The sequence below is a fragment of the Corvus moneduloides genome, chromosome 2, assembly GCF_009650955.1.
Source record: "Corvus moneduloides isolate bCorMon1 chromosome 2, bCorMon1.pri, whole genome shotgun sequence".
NCBI classification, from domain to species: domain Eukaryota; kingdom Metazoa; phylum Chordata; class Aves; order Passeriformes; family Corvidae; genus Corvus; species Corvus moneduloides.
Genome location: NC_045477.1, coordinates 82,622,917 through 82,645,274, shown reverse-complemented (window position 1 = coordinate 82,645,274; position 22,358 = coordinate 82,622,917). Strand labels below are relative to the sequence as shown.

General features: G+C 39.4%; 1 protein-coding gene across 1 annotated transcript in view; it reads right to left on the bottom strand.

The window, feature by feature from the left end:
- The window catches only part of PCCA (propionyl-CoA carboxylase subunit alpha), a 273,796-nt gene that overhangs the window by 65,745 nt on the left and 185,693 nt on the right, over positions 1–22,358 (bottom strand). Inside the window, exon 20 of the mRNA XM_032100130.1 lies at positions 4,214–4,312. Coding sequence (XP_031956021.1) covers positions 4,214–4,312 — 99 coding nt within the window. The remainder of the gene's footprint in view (positions 1–4,213; positions 4,313–22,358) is intronic.

Genomic DNA, 22,358 nt, shown 5'->3' with positions numbered 1-22,358 from the left:
AAGCCAGGAAATAAAAAAGAAGGTATCACCAATGCCATTGTAAAAATGCTTTGCTGAAGGTGCCAAAAGCCACGAAAAGTTTTCCAGTGTCCAGGCAGAATGCTTACACTACCTTTAAAGGCTAGAAGGTTTCACAACAGCAAGATAGCAGAGCTGTGGGCCCGACAGCTTGGCAGTGAAAAGGCTGGGTGCATATGACAGAACTAAGGGGTACAAAAGTATTGGCAAAGATGGTGACAAATAAATCAAACCATTCTATGGTTCTGGCTCAGCATCCTTTTGCTACAGGGAACTATCTGCAAGTAAAAGGTGCTTAAGGATGAGTTGAGTGTTTGATGATGGGATCGATGAAGGTACAGCATTCAACAGCACTAAGCAGTTGTAAAATTTGTCCATGTAGCATTGCCATAGAGCACCCTCAAATCTGAATGGTCAGTGGGGTGGTTTTTGAGAACTTGCCCAAACACAAGTAGTTGTTGGTTTGAGGATCTCCTCCTACATGCATTTTTCCCTGGAGCAACCTGCTCACTCTGCAGATACCTGATCTTCCTGTGCAGTGTCCCAGCAGAAGGAACCTACTTGCAACCTGACTGTAGGAAGGACAGAGCTGCAGTTAGGTTCAAGTCCATCTGCTGGACTTCATGGATTCCTTGATTTATCTTAAGGTCCCCTTAGATTCTAGTTCCCAGGAAGAATAAAAGATGTTCAAACTCTATTGAAAAAGACACCTTATGCCTTCTTTCCTTCCACCTGCTCCCCAGCCCATATGAACTGGGAGACAGAAGAGGTCATAGACAACTTACTTCTACAGGCACAGCGCTCACTGAAAACTAGCTTACTTGTATGTCATGAGGATATGACAGAGGAGTAAAAATGCCCTCATTGACCCAAAATATGCCTGTTGTCTTTCTTCCAACTGTCATTACTTTCCAGGACACCATACTGAGGCACCACTTTCCCTTCCAGTTTCCACTGGAGTTTTTATTTTTCTTTTCCACAGCTAAAAATCAACATCCCCTTTTCCACTCAACTCTTCACAGGAATCATTGAAACCCTCATTTCTTCATTTATTTTTATTCTAAATATTGTCTAAAAGGTTATATCATATTCAAATCCTGTTTTATATATATAAGTATTTTAAATATACATTTGCAACTAAATAAAACCCAATGCCTTCAAATCTGAGGAAGGTGTATTGTAACTATATTTCTGTAGTTCTTTGATTTTCAGCAAAGTCCAAATTCATAATAGTTAGCTGTAAGTTAAATTCTAAATCATTAACATCTTTGAAACAAGTATGGGAAACCATTTTGGTGAAGTATTTCGGTACAAAAAAATGTAATTTGTTTGGTGAGCAAAATCCTACACTTCAGGATGTGTTAAATTCAGCCTCACCAAATGAGAGGTAGAATCTAGTCAAAAGCAGAGAAAATGCTGAGAAACTGGGGTTAGCAGAGGAACTACTAAAAACAGCCACAAAAAAAATCCGATGATGAAATCTGAGCACTACAAGAAATGCCATGGGGTTTGCCCACACCCCCATCCCTGGAGACTATCTCAGAAATCTCTTCCTCAAACGATCCCAAGTTTTCATCACTTCATCATTTTGTACGACATCCTACGGATTTCACAGTAAGCCAAAGCAGCACAAAGATTTCAGAGCCCTTATGCTGCAGCCACAGGACCTGCAGTATACCCCAGGGTTCTGGTCCCACTCTCATCTGGGGACCTGGCCAGGCACTCCGCAGCTCCCATCTGCCGCACGCAGATGGGCTTCCTCACACAGGAAACAAAAGCAGGAGGAGGGGGGCTGCCACACATCCTTGTTGTGCCCTGGTACGCCCTAGACAGACTGTGACCAGGGCATATACTTCTCCTCAAGCTCTTAGGTCCCGTACTCTAGAAATTGTCCTAGAAAACATGGGTTTTAAACTCAAAGGCCCTTCATAACTCTGTAGCAGAGTTGGTGCTCTGCTTTGCTCTAATTCTCACTGAGCCTTTAGCAGAGGAGTGAAAATACAGAAGCATGCTTAATTACTTATTTTTAAACATGCAAAAGATATGTAACAATATGAATGTCTAGACTATAATTTACATAAATATATTTCAAACCAAGACATTTTAAAATTATTTATTTCCTGTTTCTATGCTTAAGTGCTTTGCTAGATTGTGGCCAGACCACAGGATCAAGCCAAAGGTGCATAAATGAAACCTTCAAAGAAATAAAATGTTCACAAAGATTGTATTTGGTTGAGCAAATTTAGAAGAATGAAACCAACTATGAAGAAAAATTAGATTGGCTGAAAATTAATAAAGCACAGCTGGAATTACTTGATTCATCCATATTTGTTGCTTAAATGGCTCTAGGGCTAAGTTTTGCAGAAAGAAGATACCTCAAGACTCAGGGGTCAATTGCTTTTGGAGACAAATTGACCTACAGAAATACACTTGTCTAATTTGGTTCTTGCAGTGGAGCAAGTCTACAGAAATATATAACCAAAAAACCAATTTTGATTCCAGTGAGCGAATAGCAGAGGTCAAGTTTAAGGTTCCCACAAATTTACATATATACACTAAAAGATTAATAACTTCTCAAGCTACTGAGTTTCTTTGCTAAAAGCAAAGGCAGATAAAATCTGAGAAGGAAACAACATATGTGCTTATTCCACATTCTGTTGGCTAGATACCATGCAGTCAGCTCATTGCATGTTGCTGTGGCTAGATCTGCAGTATTTCATAGGGTTTGGTTGAACTCAGGGAGTGCAAGTAACACTATTGCTGGCTCAGCTCCTAGAAGAAAGCTTCCTCAGATCATATGATCATTAATTCTGAAACTAATTTTATGCACCAGTTCAACTATTATTAGCTAAATTGTGTTACTACTATTAGTTATATATCCAGTCATGTAGTAATACAGTTTGCAATGAGGTCTTGTGCATACAGTTATCCATTCTAAATATAATGCTTTTCACCTAGGCAGGTTTTATACATTCATACATTGGTATTTTTTCCTGTTCAAAATTAGGAATGTACTTTATAAAGTGGCACCAAAATGGACCAGTACTAAAATAGTAAAAAAGAAAAACACACCTAAAAATAGAAAATTATTTTAGACATACACACTCCTTGAGGCTAGCATAAACCTCCCAAGAAATCTACAGAACTTAAGTCCAGAATTACAGGCACATAATGAAAATTTCACTCTCAGGCAATACTACCCTTGAAAGAATAATTTATTATTTTCAAGTTGCAGTCTTTCAAATTCAATCAGAACAAAAATAGTATTTCCAGTTGGGTAATCTACCAGGGGTGAAAATGAAAAACTAAACTCACACATTTCATTGTAAATTATGAAAAATCTGACCATTGCATCACTGATAAATATATAGGCAATAGATACTGCTGTATGCAGAAAAATACTTTCAGTCAGTTTTGATTTGTTTTTCACTACTGCCAGGATCAATAGATATTTGTAAATAAATGATTTGTCAATAAATATATAAATCCTGAATGTGGTTACATTTAGAAAAGCATTCTCTTTTTTCATTTCTCTTTTTTATGTTTCAAACACATAAGTGTTCAGAAGGAAAGCATATACAATCACTTCAACCTTTTCAGTCCTCTTTTCTTAGAGCCACATAAGTTTGGGATGTTTTCTATGTTTATCCTCTCAAATCATGGAACTAATCATATTTCTTTAAAGTATAAAAAAAAATACGTTACATGGGAGATGCTGTCCTGTGACTTTCAAACTGCAAAGGCCCAAAAGTGTAACAATCACACAACTCAAACATGAAGAAGAGACTAATTTTACTGTAGACCACCACATGGGTTTTTGTTGTTGGTTAGGAGGGAGGTTTTTTTGGTTTGTCTCAGTTGATTAGTTTTTTGGTTGGTTGGGTTTTTTTCAGTAAACCCTTTCTTATTTTTTACATGATTAAGAAACTCTATCTTCTCCCAAGCCACTAAGTAAAGAGAACCTATAAGCTGGGGTAAACGTCTGTCTAAATAAGGAACTTCTCATTAAAAGCAAGATATTCAAAACTCTTGATAAGTAATTTTGAGTGCATCCAGAGCTTTAGTGGAGTGAATTTGTCTCAAAGTAGAAACATTATGCTGTTTATACAACATCACGTAATTTTTATGATGCAGCAAGTTTAGACCCCACATTTCAGTATTATTTGTATGCCCAAAGACACTTTGGGGAGATTACCTGTATAGTCCTCTGAGTGCCATCAATGGTGACAGACAACAAGGGTGAAGCCAGGTTCCACTCACTGGTCACATTTAGTTTCATCCCATCAACTTCCACCTGTTGTGACACCAAACAAGGCTGTTACTATGAAGACAGACAGAAAACTGATCTCAAGTTCATTACTGCATACAAAGCAGCAACCATTTTAAAACAGATGGCTCCCAAACAACCTGTCATGTTTACTGCTTCTGCCATAAAAGACAGGGTCCAACAACAGAGTCTTCCAGCTATCTCTGGGGAGAGGTGAAGGACCTGTGAACAGCTGCCTCTGAGTAGCAAGGTTTCAAGTGATTTCCAGCAAGTAACAAACAGCCATCCAACTTTTAAACCTATCTGGACATGCTACATTTACTGCAATTAGACAAGTAATGCATATAAATTCCAGTGACACCTTGCAACCCACACAACAGGGCTTGCATATAATATTCTCTCCAAGGACCAAGGAAGAACTTTTCCTATGCTTCTAATGAAGGGCTTTGCATTGTTATCTTAATTAATATGAGGCAGTAATTAATTCTTCGGCGTTTTGCCTCGAAGTCTAGAAAAACTTTGCAAATTCTGACATGTTTTCTTTCAATATACAGTTGATCAGAGGAATACAATTTCTGACTTGAATGCCAATATGCTTATCCAGAAAGTGGGGGGTTTTTTACCATCCCATATTCATTATACAAAAATATTTCTAGGTGGAGAGCAAAAAATTCTGGGTTCTGAAAAAAGTGAGATGATTGTGAAAAAATTTATTATATATGGACTAATACAATTAGTGATGAATTTTTATGGCATGTTTTGAACACTCATCATACTATTGAAGGTAGGTAACTACTATTTCAGTTATATAATTTACCATAAACAGAAGAAAAATCTTGGTTGGCCAATTTCTTTCCTCTCTCAAAATCTCCAAAATATTTTCTAATCAATAAATTTCAGACAATAGAGATAATGATACAACTATTGCATACACTCTCAATAAACTAGAAAAAATTTAATGCATTTAGAATAAAAGCTGAGCACACACTTTACAAAATAAAATTTATAAAGCCTACTTTTTTGGGTCTCAGACTTATCATTATTTCATCTTAGAAGAAGAAGAAGCATCTTAAAAGAAATCCATAACAAGTGCAGAGGAGCAGTGTGTAATTTGATAAATTTATTTCAGTTAAGAAGAAAAAGTTCTGGCTTAAAAAACCCTCAAATGTTATAGACTTTAGTTCAGAATACGAAGTTGGCCTTAGTGATACAATCTACGCAATTTCCATGGGCTTTAACTATAAATAAAGTTACATGTAAAGAACAAGAAGAAAAACAAGTCATTTATAATGGTTCACCAATAGGCCAGATTAGCTGGCATGCTTCAGGTACTTTACACTGCTCCAGTGATGCAAACCAGCCAGAAACCTGGCTTCAGTTAAGCCAGACCTGCAGCTGGTTTGTATTTCCAGAGCACTGCAGAGCAGCTGGAACACCCTGGTGAACCCAGCCTGCTCTCAGCAAACACGTATCAGCAAATACTGTTTTTATTGAGACTAGGAGAAACATCTGAAAAAGACTTTCCAAATGGAGAAATGCAAATCCAGTGCTCTATCTCACCCCTCTTTGATTACCAACTGAACTTTGGTAAGGTAATTGTTTAAAAAGTTCTGTCGTTATCACTAAAACCAGAGAAAGACTGTCTGCATGGAGTCTGGGTCTGAAAACATCATTTACCATGTGTGTCCAGGGATAGAGGTGAGATAGCATCAAAGCAGACCAGGCTACTGGTCCCCAAAAGAACCTTCAAGTGTACACTGCACTGCTTGAGCCAGTGTAGGATTTACACACAGCCTCACAGAAAATCTATAGCTGCTATCTAGCAAAGGGTGTTCCAGGGGCAGGAGGCAAGTCAATACCTCACCAACAAACTCAATTTAATCATTAGCTCTTTTGCCACTGTACAGATGAGCAAAGGAGAAGTAAACCAAATGTCTCACAGCTGTAAATGACCTGTCCAAAATCCCTCACAAGGGTCTATACGAGTCTCGCCATTATTGATTCCAGATTACGTTAGTATCAAAACATTTCTAGTGGAAACCACCCTGAAAGGAGAGACGGCAAGCAGGTGCTAAGTCTAAACAAACTGTGGCACTCTAGGCTGCTTATGTGCAATAGAGAAACCAGCAGACAATATATTGCCACTATTACGGTTTCCCTATTCAAGAAAGAATAGAGGGTCAGGGGAAGGGTTATATGAACTAACGCATATCCCATAAACTGCAGCAGTCTTCTCACAGAATGGAGCTACAGGGTCTTAGCTGCCTTCACCTGCAGCTCACCATGGTATGTGCAACTGGGGAAGATCATAGAAATCACAGAATATTCTCAGTTAAAGTGATCCACAAGGATCATCACGTCCAACTCTTACAGTTAATGGCCTATATGGGGATTGGCCGCACCACCTTTGCGTTATTAGCACTGCATGTAACCAACTGAGGATGCAAAGCCAAGAGAATCCCAAGGAAATTTAGCTATCTATACTCCAATAGGTAGGATGACAAAGACAGGAGGTCAAGATATCAGAGAAAATTAACAAGGACTGAGGGTAAGATATTTACCATGTAGTGACCATGTTACTCTTACTACAAATGAGGGAAAAGGCAGGGTGAAGGGGAAGATGGGACTTGGTGTACCAAAAACCAGATGGGGATTGAAATCAAACCAATACTTTACCTAACAGAGCAAACCTTCTTTCTGCAGCTCAACAGCCAACAGTCTAGCAAGACCAGCAGGGCGAAATAGGGGAAGAGAGAAGACAGCAAAAGAACTCGTCAGAAGTTTGCATTTGCCTTCATTCCTCCTCTAGCAATGGATGTCATAGTTGAACCTAATACCGCAATAAAACCAGGACCTTTTTGCTTTAGGCTTGGGGGATTGGGGGTGGGGGTTTAGGGTATGAAGGCAGACATGGGGATTAACTAATGACATTACACTGACTACTTTGCATCTTACTTTGCTTCTGTGCTCCTAAAACAGCCGAGAACAAATCACCATTCAATGGATGCTAACACTTGAACTGTAGGGAGAAGATCCCAGTGAATTCACTCCTGCAGTGGGTCACACTGTGCTTTACACCACAGCTATATAGTCTAGCTTTATCCTTAACTACTCAGTTCCAAGCATACACATATGTGTATGTGCATCTACAGTAGCTATGTTTGCATTGCTGCACTACATCCACTGGCATAGTGGTGGTGAAATATTCCTTTTTTAAAAGGTTTGTTTGTCCCTAGGTAAGGACATAAAAGATAAAAGCAGCCACAGTCCTTTAAAATTATTTCCAATACAAAAGCTACCGTAAATGAGGTCTCAGAAAGAAGAGTGACAAGTCCAAGACACAATGGTAGAAAAAGGTCAACAGCTTACCCCACTGTCACAACTTTGCAGACTTACGCTGGCATGCACCTGAACTACGCAAGCAGCAGCCCCTTCACCTCTTGTGGAGTGAGTTCCTGATGTTCAGCATGATAGATACCAGCTAACCAATAGTGCAAAGAGCTGCAAAGCATAATCTGCATTCAGTTTCCTTTAGAGAACATAATTTGGCATTCTGTGTGCATGTCAGGCAATTAAAGAAGGCAGCACAAGCCTGAGTGTTATAGCCCTGTTAATTTACTAATGCAGAGTCTCGCGTACATCTGGCACATGTCACTTTTTTTCTCCTGGAAATGAAGGTGGTTTTCCACGAGACTGGAGGGCAGCTGAAGCATTTGTTTCCTGCCTGATGCTTCAAAACATTATGCCTGAAGTTCCTCATGCCAGCCTTGAGTCTGACTAACTTAAGTCTGTTGATTTAATCCCATGGTTTCAATTCTGCCTCTCAGCATGGTGTTCAACTGAAGAGTCCTGGCCCTAACTACTTGGCTATGCCACCCTTAGCCATATTACTTACAGCCCTAAATTCTACCTCTTGCTACAGCAGAAGTGATGGCATTCCCGAATCAATCATTATCTACAAAATAAAATGTCACCCTCTGCAGACCTGCCCTGCTGAAGGTCTTTCTCTGATCAAGACCACTGCCCATGAAGATGTACTTTTCAAGAAAACAGACATTACTCTTCACAGGAAACATATCAGTATTCACTGTCATAGCCTCCAATCCCTTCAACTGCCATTAGTCTAAGGTACATCCAGTGGGTAGCAAGGGCTCTACAACGTGAAACCTTAAATCATTCCTGCAAGGAAGGAACAATAGCAGCAAGCATCATTGTTGCAAATGCGAGGTAGCTTATATGTTTGAGGACTTTGTTCAAGCCTACGTAAAGCAAAGCTGTCCTCTTCTGTAAAAAGAGTAACAGTCCCAAGCAGAAGACTCATCACCTCCATCACTGCGAACTGCACCATGCCAAACAGCAATGAGATTCTTTACATTTTTATCAATGAGGTAAAGGATAGGTATTGCTTCTTGTGCAGAAGAGGAGGTGGCCAGAGGACTTGTAGCACAGTGTGGCAATAGAAGTCCAGCTGTAGGCAGCATTATTCAGCAGCAGTCTGCAGTGATCTCAGACTAAGCCAAATTGAGTTGGATAAAGCGGCTTTTGGTTCCCAGTTTTCACAAAATGCATTAAATTCTCATCTAATCTACTGTCCAGCCAACAAAGAAGCACATGAGAATGGAAAAGGCAAGTGAAAACTGTCCTGTTTCAAAGCTATCATCCCTTACCTTTTGCAGTCCCATGCAACCTCAAGAATGTGAGGAAAGTCTTTATGAGGCTGATGAGCCCAAGACTTTCTTCAGAAGCATGATGCACGAAACCCCAGGCATTTTGTAAAATATTTTGCTAGTTTTTAATGTAAAAAAGTTTTTCCCAGCCAGAAGAAGAGTTCAAACACTATCTTGCAGCTCTCTATACATTCCCATAGCCAATAACCACAACACACTTCCTTTATCATGAAAATTACTGGCTACCTGGAGCCTGTAAGAACTTGTGGTAATTTGCAGAGTTGTCTTGGAAATTATTAGGTCTTCTTATACAACGTGTTCTAACTTCCCCACATTGTCTTTAAGAACCTTGAACAAAAACAGAGTCATATCTGCCACATTACGAAACAGCAGCAACTAAATAGTACTTCACATGTTGTCATTCATAAATGCAAATGAATTATGCATAAATGCAAAGAAACCCAGTAAGATTTCCCATGTGGGCAGTTCTTCTTAGTTAAGCTCCCTCTTGTATATGCTTTTTCTGCTGTTCTTTGGACTGTATTTGCTAGTGACCCGGGGTCTGATAACACTCAAAGTGTTTGACATTTTCCAGGACCATGTCCTGGAAGAGGTGACAGTGTACTCTTGTCAAGTTTACAGATGGCACAAAACTGGGTTAAACACTCAAGAGCAGGGCTGCCATCCAGGGGGGCCTAGACAGGCAAGAGGGAGGGGCTAATGAAAACTTTGTGAGATTCAAGACTTATTTTTAAGTCCAACATGTGAGAAGGATGAACCCATCGCAAAGATACATTACAACCTGACTGGCTAGGGAGCAGCTCTGTGGAGAAGCACTTGGAGATGTGGGCAGACACGTCAGCAGGACGTGATTGAGCCAGCAGGATGCCCTGGCGCCAAAAGCTGCTATCAGTGCCCTGTGCTCTGTTAACAGAGGTGTAGTCTGCAGATAGAGGGAGGTCATTAGATCCTTCTACTCAAAACTCAGACTACATCAAATACTGCGTCTACAAGACAGACATTCAGTTTGCTCAGTTTTACAAAGTTCCCATTAACCCATTCCTCTTGCCTGTCGAGGTCCCACTGGGTGGCAGCATTGCCCTTGACTGCATTGAGCACTTTCTCCAATTCTGTCTCCTGTAAATCTTATGACTGTGCACTCCTACTGCTGCCTCCATGTATTGAAATGGTTGTTGAACACAACTGGTCACAATATAGACCCTTGTAGTCCCTTGATGACCTCTGAGTAGAGTACAACCCATTAACCATGGCCCACTGAGTCTGACCACTCAACTGGCTTTTTATTTTGTTGGGTGAGATCATGCCAAAAGACTTGCTAAAGTCAAGGTAAATTACATTCACTGCTCTCCCCTAGACCACAAATCCTGTCAATTTATCATAGAAGTCTGTGAGGTTGATGCCACTTCAGGTGGGATCTCACCAGAGCACAGAGACAGCATCACCTCCCTCGACCTTGCTGGCCATGCTGCTTTTGATGCAGCCCATGATACTATTGGCTCCCATGAAGCCTCTCATCCAGCAGCACCCCCAAATCCTTCTCAGTATGCCTGCTTTCAATCCATTTATCCCCCAGCCTGTACTGATACCTGGAAGTTGACCCAACCCAAGTGCAGCACCTTGCAAAAATAAAGAATACACTGACATCTACTAGCCTGGTGTCCAAGATCATACAGGCTTTTGCGGGGAAATCCATATTGAGAGCACTTTCAAGATGACTGGTCTCAACTCAGGGAAAGAGAACCTAACAATTCAGAGTCCCTTGGGAAACCACCATTATTAACAAAGGGTCCAGAAAGGCTGGACATACTTTTAAGATGGAAATCTTAAAGGCATGGGAGCAAGCCATCCCTATGTGCCAAAAGACAAGCTGGCTGAACAGGGAGCTTTTTGCTAGAACTCGGGAAAAAAACAAGAGTTTATGACCTTTGGAAGAAGGGGCAGCAAACTCAGGAAGAGTACAAGAATCATGTAGAGAGAAAATTAGGAAGGCAAAAGCTCAGCTAGAACTCAATCTGGACACTGCTGGGAAATATAATAAAAAGTGTTTTTATAAATACATTAACAACAAAAAAGGAGGGCCAAGGAAAACCTCCATCCTTTATTGGATGCTGAGGGGAACATTGTAACCAAGGCTGAGGAAAAGGCTGAGGTACTTAATAGCTTCTTTGCCTCAGCCTTTAACAGAAGGACTGGTTTTCCTCAGGACAGCCAGCCCTTGAGCTGGCAGTCAGGGGCAGGGAGCAGAACAGAGGCCCTGCAATCCAGGAGAAAGCAGTTGGTGACCTGCTGTGACAGAGACACTCCCAGCTCCATGGGGCTAATGGGATCCATCTGAGGGTACTGAGGGAGCTGGTGGAAGAGCTCACCAAGCCACTGTCAATCATTTGTCATCAGTCCTGCTTAACTGAGGTGGTCCCAGATGACTGGAGGTTGGCCAATGTGACACTCATCTACAGGAAGGGTCAGAAGGAGGATTTGGGCAACTACAGAGCTGTCAACCTGACCTTGGTGCTGGGGAAGGTTATGGAACAGATTGTCTTGAGTGCAATCACACAGCATAGACAGGACAACTGGGGGTCAGACCAGGTTTAGGAAAGGCAGGTCCTGCTTGACCAACCTGATCTCCTTTTATGGCCCAGTGATCCACCTAGTGGATGAGGGAAAGGCCGTGGATATCGTCTACCTGGACTTTAGTAAAGCCTTTGGCACTGTCTCCCACCACATTCTCCTGGAAAGTCAGGCTTTGTGCTATGGTTTAGCTGACAAGGTGTGTTCGAATAAAGGTTGGACTCAATGACCCTGGAGATACTTTTCAACCTTAATGAGTCTATGATTTTATAGAATTTTTCTTCCCTCTTAAAATACCCGATGATGAAAATTTGGTAGATGGATGCTTCCTTTAGCACACTAAAATGTCTTAGAAGTTTTGCTTATCACAAATACCAACAGTCTAAAAACCTGCAAGATTAGTTGCCCAAAAAAGTGCATGAAAGAGCATATAGGACAGAGAGACCCTGTGGCCAACAGTGTGGTATATCGACAAATGCATAAAAATGTCATAAAAAGAAGTTCCTTTAAGCCCAAAACTGTAAAAATTGAATTCACTGATGCTTATATGACAGCAATTTCTTTGATTCAAATTAACCAGCTGTTTTATCTTGTATTTTCAGTTATTGACAATATATTCACATCAGATTAGCAGATTGACCTTTTTTCTTTTCTTCAAGTCTCTGTAAGGTTAGCCTTTTGGACTTTTGAAGTGGTTGGCCAGATGCTTTCAAAAGGAAGTTAAAGTATGTGAGTTTCAATCTCATTAAAAAGGCCTTTTTTTAAAACAAACTTTCCTTTTGTTCATATCAGCACTTACTTTTTTAAAAGACCCCAAGAGAGAGTTCCAGTCTATAGATCACTTATCCTGAAGAAAGCTCTGTTAACTATTTATAGATCATGTCCTTTTGTACCGAACTAGATCAAGCAATTTATTCAGTGCATGACTGCAGGAGAGAAATTCATTTGCTCTAAGTGTCATCAAGGCAGCCTTTTACCTGCTATGAACAAGACCAGATGATCTGAATTGCTGGGCTTTTACTTCAAATGCACATTTTGACATTGTGTGGGGTGCCATCATAACTTTCAAGTTTTCAAAGTATTAAGCACATTCACAGAATGGGCAGTCCTCAATCACAAGAGCAGCAAATAGCACATAACCACTAGAATAAATCAAACACATGTGCACACATTGAAATTATCTCTCTTTTCTTTAAAGTAGCACTTATAGATGCAAATTACCATTAGCTGCTTTGGTAGAGCTCACTTTAGAAATGGGAGCATGCCAGCATAGAGACCAAGGAAAAGAGCACACAACAGGCATCAGCTCCTCAGCTTAACAACAACAGAATCAAAACAAAAGGAGAGGGAGAAGTGATGGCCTTCATCACCTCTAATCAGCAAGGGCTTTCTTCAAGCATTCACCAGGGAAGTGATCCTCTCTGCAAAACCTAGTAGAGAGGCTGTATACAACAAAAACACTTCACTGCAGCAAATGCTTTGTTTTACTCCTTCAGTTTTCCTTGCAGAGTGATTATTACAATGACATCTTGTACTTGTAACCTGCCTGAGCCCACTAAGGCTACAAAAAGGGGTGGGGGTGCAGAAGTTAAAACTACATCAAGAAAATAAAACAGCGATTAAAAATAATTGACATCTGCTGGCAACAGCTTCAGACACAAAAAGTACAGCTGGTACGGGGAATATGGGTGTCTATTGTTATAGGATCCGTGTGGAAAAGAAGAAAGAACATGACTTGCTTTCCTTTTCCCTTTGCTCTACAGAGACAAAAGCCCTGGCTCTGCCCAGCTAAGTACACTCCAGCCTGGCTACAGATATTGTTCCTAGATGGCCAGAAAATGGTGCAGGTGGTTCAAACAGTACTACTATCATGTTCATACAGGGCACTTTGAAAGTTGCATTGCACTCAGCTTTCCTTGTTTGATAGGATAATGTGCTAGGGAGAGTCTTGTTTTCTATCTGGAAAAGGGGTTTAGCATAGGGACCAATGACACGATCTGGGTGACTAGGAGCATTATGCTGGGAGCTAAAAACACATCGATAGATAGGTAGATAAGGTAGACACCGCTGGTTTAGTAGCTATTGAGTCATGATTCATGTCTATATACGGAAATCACTAAGGAAGCCTGATTCCAAAATGACTTTGAGCTGCCGAGTTTCCATTCTTTCACTTCAGAGGCACACAGAGATCCCAAGCCCTATCTCACTTGACAGTATAAATTCTCAAAGGGTAGAATGACATTATCATACCAAAGTGCCACTACAAAACACAACAGACTAAAACTCATACTACCCTTTTAGAAAATCCACATTTTGGAACACATTTCTTTCTTTTTAAGCATTCACCTAATACATATATTCATTTAGTGAATATTCATTTGATTCAGTGAAAGCTATGTAATAAGGATACACAAGCTAAGACAGATTTTACTTTTTTTTTAAATAAGACTGTATCACCAGAAGCTGGATCTCAAGCTTAGAGTCAAGAATTAATGAATTCCTGCATTGAATGCTGCTGACAAGTCATGTGCAAGTCTCTAATTTTTGTTTTCATAATTAGAGGAGAGGGGCGGGGATTAATACTGGCCAGTGAGTATTAAGCCCAGTAGCAGTACCCAGATATCCAGTTCCTACTGGTCTTCTTTCTATCTCCTTTCTAAACTGAACATTATGCACCACATAGACTTCCATGTCTGATCTAAACAAAACATACTACAGTAATTTGAAGAGCATTTGTAATCATGAGGATCATATCCATCAACTGAGAAGTGTTTTATTTCACACACCATTTACAACTTGATGTAGAGATCCAACAAAATCAGCAGGCACCAAAACAGCTAATGAGAAAAAAAAGCATTATTTTATTTTATTTGGAAGTTGTATTCCACCTCAGCCTAGTTATGTAGGGTGGATGCTCAGACTGGACATAGTCTGCCAGTGATTTAAATTACTTTTCCCGTGGTCCTACCATGGTACCAAGTCTATCTTCTCTTTAAATTAGTAAACAGCTAGAATAAGCAACTGTTTTAAAAAAATGAAAGAAAAAAATGTCTTTGATTTGACATTGTGTAGTGACAAGAAGAAAGTACAGTGGGCAACTGGGTATGGATTTCATCCAGCAGTTCCAACCTGCTGCTCTCAGCTGTCACAACAGGATATAGGTCAACACCAGTGCTTTGGATATACCCAGTCCAAGGTTATTCACCACTTCAACTAAAAGCTTCACATGCAAAATATCTGCTGTTGCATATCTTCCCCAAATTGCCCCAGATGGCTCAGAACAGTAAGCATATCATAGAATCGAACCTGATTCTTTCAAAAGCCAAATCTCTTTTATCTCATCTGCAATGTCCTATGATCAAACAGCCAAAAAGATCACTTCTGTACGCTCTACCAAACATTTGGATTAAGGTAAACAATAAAATTTTAACAGACTAGCTGTAATGTTTCTCAAGTATAAGAAAAAGTGTTTGTAGGAGACCGTCTCTTTGAGCCAGGAGATATAAGCAGACTTTCATTTTAGAAATAAAAATAAGCATTGAGGAAGAAGAGTCTAGATGCAATAAAAATAGCTATAAATCTATTCCCATTGTTTGGTTACTTTCAAAGCTCAATGGCTTTAAAACCAAAGCAAGTGCTTTATCTGATAACTTTTCAGAAGCTGGTCAGAAGTAATAGCATCATGAAATCCTTACCAAATGCCTTCCATCATTTCCTGCTCCCCAACTACACACTTGAATCATCTCTCTTGGGCATATTTGACCAGAGCCAAGACAAAAATACTCATTTTTATCGAAACACACCAGTCATCTTGCAGGGAAAATAAAGAACTGTAAGGAATTAGTAGTAGTAAGCATATTCCCTCTTTAGAAACGCCTCCTCTAGCTTTAAAATAAACCCAGAAAAGGGAATAAGAATGTCACCACTCCAGATGTGTCAGTGATAAATAGGAAAGGGAAGAACACAGGCCAGTGCACAGGGGATAAGGATGCAAAGCTGACACAGCAGGTAAAAGATGAGATATCACAAGAGTCATAAGCCACTTACACAAAAGAGGAAATGCAAAAAAGTTTTAAAGTGTTTCCATATGCAGAACAAATCAAGTCATGTAGCAATGTAAAAAAGATGTTTGCATCTAATGCTATTTACCTTAGAAGTTAATGGGATGGCATTGTTTATGTTAACAACCTGATTACCATGAATTCACTCAAAAGGCATAAAAGCACTGTGTGTGAATAGATACCTCTTCAAATTCAGTATTTCCTCATGGTTCCAGCTACTTACATTTAAATAGGTGACAGTGGCTTGCCACTGACTTTTACCGGGATAAATTCAAATTCACCATGCTAACAAAAACAGTTAAATAAGAAACAATATTTTCTTTTAAAAATCCATATAAATTAAATTTGAGTTCTTTTTCATGTTTTAGGTTGAACAATTTTAATTACATTTTTAGTACATAAAAGTTGATATGGAAACTGTTCCACAAGTTGTTTGGAACATTCAGTTTTCCGATCTACGTAAATGTAGGGGAAAAAGTGAAGTGCACACCCTGAAATAATTTGGCATTAGAGACAGATTACCTACATCCTTTAGCATTAAACAAAGACAATTTCCTCAACAGAGAAACCTCATGAAGTGATTATGATACTGCAGCTACAAAATTGCAGTCAGCACCTGCTAAACAACCTCTTTATTTTAATCACCTATAAATATTCAGACTTTGGACAAATAAAAAATACACATCTTTTAAACAGCTGTCAAAAAGAGCAGAGTAAGTTTTACACTGCCCTAAATAAAACATGCAATCACCACACATTAAGCTGCCTATTTACTACAACACTGATATTATGGAGATATGAATTAGATACCAATTAGATGTCAGATTGGAAGAAAATGGACAGAAAATACCCAACAATCATGAGCTCTGCTTCTCAGGCAGCAACAGAAGGGGCATCCTGACACTACAGTTGCCTATGCTGGTTTAAATACCATGGGAAATGTATTCCCATGGGACTTCTTTTTTGAAGGTTTTGTCACAAAAGGCTTATCTTTCACAGAATTGTACTATGGTGCTATCTCTAAACATTTTGAGATGTTTCAGAAACTCCATTAATATTTAACCCAATTTTCTATCAACTTTTTCTAAAAACTTGGAAGACAAGACAGAATCTTTCATTCTAGCAGCCATCATTTCATCTTCTCCAGTGTAGCTGTAAAAACATCAGTGAGATAAGAAAATGTGGGAAGTTTATCTGTGGATCCTAATGCTTTCGTATTTGAAGTCCTAGAAATCCCAACATTTTTCCACTTTCTCTCCGCACTTTTGAATGATTCCTGAGCCCAGTAAATCTGTCTGGGCTCTAACACACATTGCAGAAAGCATCCTATGTAAGAGATGAGGACCCTTGTACACTCGTCTAGACTCCACTATACCAGTCATTTTAAATGGTCCTTGCATGAGAATACAGAGATGCTCCATTCGGGGATGAAAGAACAAGAAAATCTCCGTAAGAGAAATTCCTCTTTCTCTTAGGAGACTGGAGAAGAGCTCAATGCAAGGAGCACAATGATTCTGAACTAATTTTGCTCCCTTATTCACATTAAACTCTGCCAGGAGCATCCCTGCTTTTAAGGGGATAAGCCAGTCCAAATGACTCACCTTATACTCCACAAAGACAGTATACAGACACAGTATAGAAGCAATTGCAGTTTACCTCCAACGATAGGATATGGGGGAGCAAGCAGCCCATCTTAAATTTATTTCGAGAAGTGTGAAACTCATTCTCACTAAGAAACAAGATTTAACTTTGACATTATAACAGCAAGTAGTTGGAAGCACCAGAGAGACTGAAAAGACCACATTAAAGATTTTGCTCCATCCAAGCTTTAACCCAGAAAATAAGAGAAAATATAACTGCACAAGGCATTTTTTGAGATCCAGGCCTTCAGAAGGCTGCACCTAAAATCCAGAGAATCAATGTAGCTGGAAACTGAAAATTTAGGAAATGGTCAATGAAACAAAGCGAAAAGGTTAAGACCTCCCTAATATTTTTTAATAGCTTGAAAGGTAATATGCAAGTATATCAGCAGGAAATATAATACAGTGCAAATAGCAGGCAAAATGAAAAAAATGACGTACAAGACAAAAAGTGTTTAAAAGCTGATCAACCTTTTTTAAAATAATTCCAAAAGCAAGTAACAAACTTTGGGGAAAATGTTCAGTAACATTAAAAGAACACACCAGCAAATGAAAAATTAATTTTGGATTCAATGATATAGTGTCTGTATAACAAGGTCAAAAAGGCAAGGGACACAATTTCAGAGCAGGGGAATCATAGTCCCTGTCTATACAGAGGCCCTACTGAGAAAATCATCTTAACAGAGCTAACTTCACACATGAGAAAAATCAAACAGATCATAAGTGGTAGGGAGAGGGCTATAAAGAGCTTGGTACCATCATTTGTCTATAATTCAAGGCCTCATTATTCAAAAGGTGGTGAGGAATCGAGAACAGCACAGGCAGAGCAACAAGGACTGAAGGCGGGCTTGAATATACTGCTATGAAAAACAGCAAAACATTGAAAGAGACAGCCTCCAAATTACTAGTGACAGAAGTACATAATACCACGCCATCACACTGACTTCCCTCCGGCACCACCATGTCCAGTGCTTTGACTTACAGATGAACTTTGGCAAACAGAGGACAGTCAGGAATAACAAGTTTCAAAATCTCCTACCGGTGTAATCATCATAGTTCTTGACTGATGTGAGTAGTAAGGCAGAATTATGGGGGAAAAATTAGGATTCTCCAGAAAGAATCTCTTAAACCAATGAGCAACAAATTTCCCTTAAGAACAAATGCCTCCTCCACCCCCTACTCAGGGCTTCCCCTACTAGTTGTGGGAAAAAGACTCAAGAAAGAAGGTAGCACTGTCCCTTCCGATTTTCCTCCATGGTCTTTCCCAAGCACAAAGACACTGATAGTTTACAGCACTACTGCTGCTCTGTGAGAGAATGGAATGACCCAGACATCTGAGAGCCAGGGATCTGGCTCCTTTACCTTCTGCATGGAGTGGGATACAGCAGAGGACAGCCAGGGAACACAATAACACCAGGTCCTGATTATTCTCAAAGTACTCCTCATAACAGAACTGCACATCAACCTAATGCACAGGTTTGGAAAATAGGCTTTCCTTATTCCTAGAACATTATTAACAACACTTAGTGTGCTTACAAACAAATAAAATTTCGCCCTAATAATAATTTCAGTTTATCTTGTATTCTAGGAACTTTCAGAGTTAAGTTGCAAAACCAAGTAATGAACTGTGTCTGTAAACGCTCCTTTAAACAAGCCAGTTAACCTAGCGTTGTGGGTACAGAGTCAGCAGATGTGAATGGAGGCTTTGCCTGACTTCAAATATTTTAAATAAAATTGTTATCTGGAGCTAAACAATGTTGAATGATGCTAGCATGGTATTTTAACTTTCAAAAGAATCCAATAAGCTTGTGTGAATGCCTCTGATGGAACAGCACACCATAGTACAAGAACCATTAGAAAGCTACTCCTTGGAAATGAACGACAGGCACAATTCACGAGCAAGCCCTAGTTTTCATAAGGCCATTAAACACACGTCATTTTCAACTTGCCGCCACTTGCACCTCCCATAACAATTATTCTCAATTTATTTTCATCTGTTCCATAAAAAATGATTGCTTCTGCTTTACCTAATCCTCCACTTACATCAACCCTATTGTTCGTTTCCTTCCCTTTCATCTTCTCCACATTAATTCCCCACATCGCTTTTGATCTAGCTTTTTATTTCCTCTTTTCCCCTACAGATTCTTCCTGATGAAGAATTTACAGCCCTAATGTTCATCTGACATGTACGGTGATATTTTATTGATTCGCTACATTGTCTATCAGTTCTGTATAATGAATAGCATTATACAAAACACAAGATGGGTTGCCTTTGCCTATATCTTGGATTTTAAAAAATCAATTTAACCGAACCTGAAAAATGCCCCATTTTATCAGTAAATATTCATATTTAATTATAATTGGAGCAGCATATGCAAGGAGCAGCCAGAGAAAACAAACATTTCCTCTTCACAGTCCAAAGAGCTACTCTTTGCCATAGTGGCAAGCCAAGTAAACAGAATAATTGCAATTTTCACTGCTGCTAAATAAGAAATAGAAAACCTCTCCAGGAACTGCTCTGCGTGGCTGTAATAAATGCTCACAGAAACAAGCTAACCTACATTATTCATTCCCCTACAGAAAGGATGGTCTTTTTAGAACTGGAAAGACTTCAAGAAGTGGAACAGCTGATTTTAGCTGATATAAACCATAAGTTATATTTTAAATAGATGCTATATTCAATTTTTAAGGGGAAAAAATGGCATTTAGTTCAGGCAACTCTTAAAATTTAATGCTGAACAAGTGTAAGTTTCGTGTTCATAGATTAATAGCAGTACCCAAGTGTATAAACCACTCAAAAATTATTTTACTTAGCATACTGTACTTATTGCAAGACCATAAAACTTAGGCTAAATTTTGTGTTTACTCATTTGTATCAAAACCAGTCACTGGGTAAAATCTCTGAGCAGTCCCAGAACTAGAAGCCAGGGCCAAGGCTCCCTTTCTTCCAGCCTTGCAGCCCCATGGCCATCCTGCAACACATTCCTCCTAAGGCATTCAAGGCTCTGGCCTCAAGAATCTGGTATTCCTAACTGCACCAGTAAAGCTTCAACAAAAGAAAGGCTTTAATCACTTCCCACTACACAAAACTGGCAGATGGATGAGTGGCTGCTGGCTCTCACGCTGAACTCAATGCTAGTAGTGTTTGTTAGTCTAAAGGAGGCTTGTACAGGAACAGCCAAGCCACTGTTTGTCTACAGCAACAGGTAGGAAAGGGATTCCAGCACTCCAGCCCAGGCATGATACTGGAAACTCAGATACACTGAAGGTTAATCCTGGATTTTGATGAAGGCCCCCCAGGAATCAAAGATCGACATACCATCCGAGTACAACAGAGCTGTATGAACAACTCTTGTTGGAACAACTGATTTCTTCTACAGAAGAGCTACGCTGGTTCTTTGGTTTGCACAGTGAGTCATTTGTCATGTTCACCATCACATGGTCAGCTAAGACAATGGTAAGGCAATACCAGACAAATTTAGAGAACTAAGATACACCAACCTCCTTCTGCCCCAACTACTGGCTAGGGACAGTCAAACACTCCTTCTTTAAGGAAAAATGAAAAATACTTCTATAAGGGAAACATATCCAAAACACAGGGTTTAGGTCTCCTTCCTTCTCTTTTACCTGCAAGAGTTATTTTCATGAAAACAAAGCCTTTGCCCTTAGCCATACACATCACCTCTCCCCATAAAATGAACACTTCATGTCTGCCTGACAAAGGACTTGGCAATGGCACCATTTGCTAACATAAAATTGGCCACAGCATGGTTGCTGCTTAATGTCTGGTTCAGTGTTTTGCAGGCATCCTAATAGGAAAGCTTTGGTGAAGGACTGGAGAAATAGTAACTTTAATGGGTAAACTAAAATGATGTCAGTTGTCTTTCTAGTCAATAGACGGTAGAGCAGACAACTTAATCAGTAAGCTCAGAGATACTTAGGAAACAGTAAAAATTCTTCAGCACAGACAACTGAACTTGACAAAAAAAGCCTATTTCTTTTGCTCTTAAAATGATCCAGGAAACAAAACCTGTCTATCTATCTATCTATCCAATTTTCAAAGCAATCATACTCATGACTGCCAGCTATGAAGTCTGACATGCACAGACACCTCTGACAGTTCACAGGTGAAGTGTCTAGGAAAGGTCAAAATACCTAGAACAAACAACAAGACCAGCTGTCAAAGCCCTAAATGCATAATGAAATGCTAAAATCCTAACACTGAATTTTTATAACGACATAAAGACGACACAATGAAGAAAATCAGGTATATTTCATGCATTTATTTTCTCAGCAGTCTTGAAAAATTTTGGTGCATTCCTGAATAATCTTTCTAGGAAAACTGAATTCAGACGAGTTCATTCTAAAATAATAGACTCCATAAGCTAGAGCACCCATCATTTGGGTTTACTGCTAACTCCTGCTCCCCACAATGAATGATGTCTACATTTTCCACAAAAATAGCTTAAAATATGAGATTTCTTTTTTTTTTTAAAGTTGTGGAAGACTTCTATTTTGTGTTACAGCACCAGTTGACTACAAAATAATCAAAGTTTGTTAACATAGATATAAACTGTAATTACCTGACTGTGCATTGATCTTCACTGTGGGGAGTTTCCTTGTTATAACCACAACAAAGGTGATGTCTAATGATAGCAATGGCAAGTAGGACTGGGAAAAATTAATATTCAGAACTAGTGAAAAGAAACTCTCAAAATACCTGGAGCTTGGTGAATTTTCTGTCCAAGAAAATGCCAGTTATTGCACTAAGTTTACAGGTCTTCTGTTTGTTAAGTACGTGCAACATTTGATTATTTTGTAGCTTTGCACATCTTTTTACAGAAATCTACTATCTTCCCACCCATGAGCTCAGGATTGTTCAGGTTGAATTAGCTCTGATGCCATTAAGAGTGAGGCCCTGGGCACTGATATTCTCTGACAGAAAAAATTCCAACCACCTCACAACGAAAATTTCCTATGTATTTTTCCTCAGCACAGTCAGATAATGTAAACAAAGGAGGGATCTCTCTTTTCAAATTCTCCAATTCTTTCAAGGTATCAAGCCATTACACTACTTGCTACTTAGGAAAAAAACCCCATAATATAGATACATTAG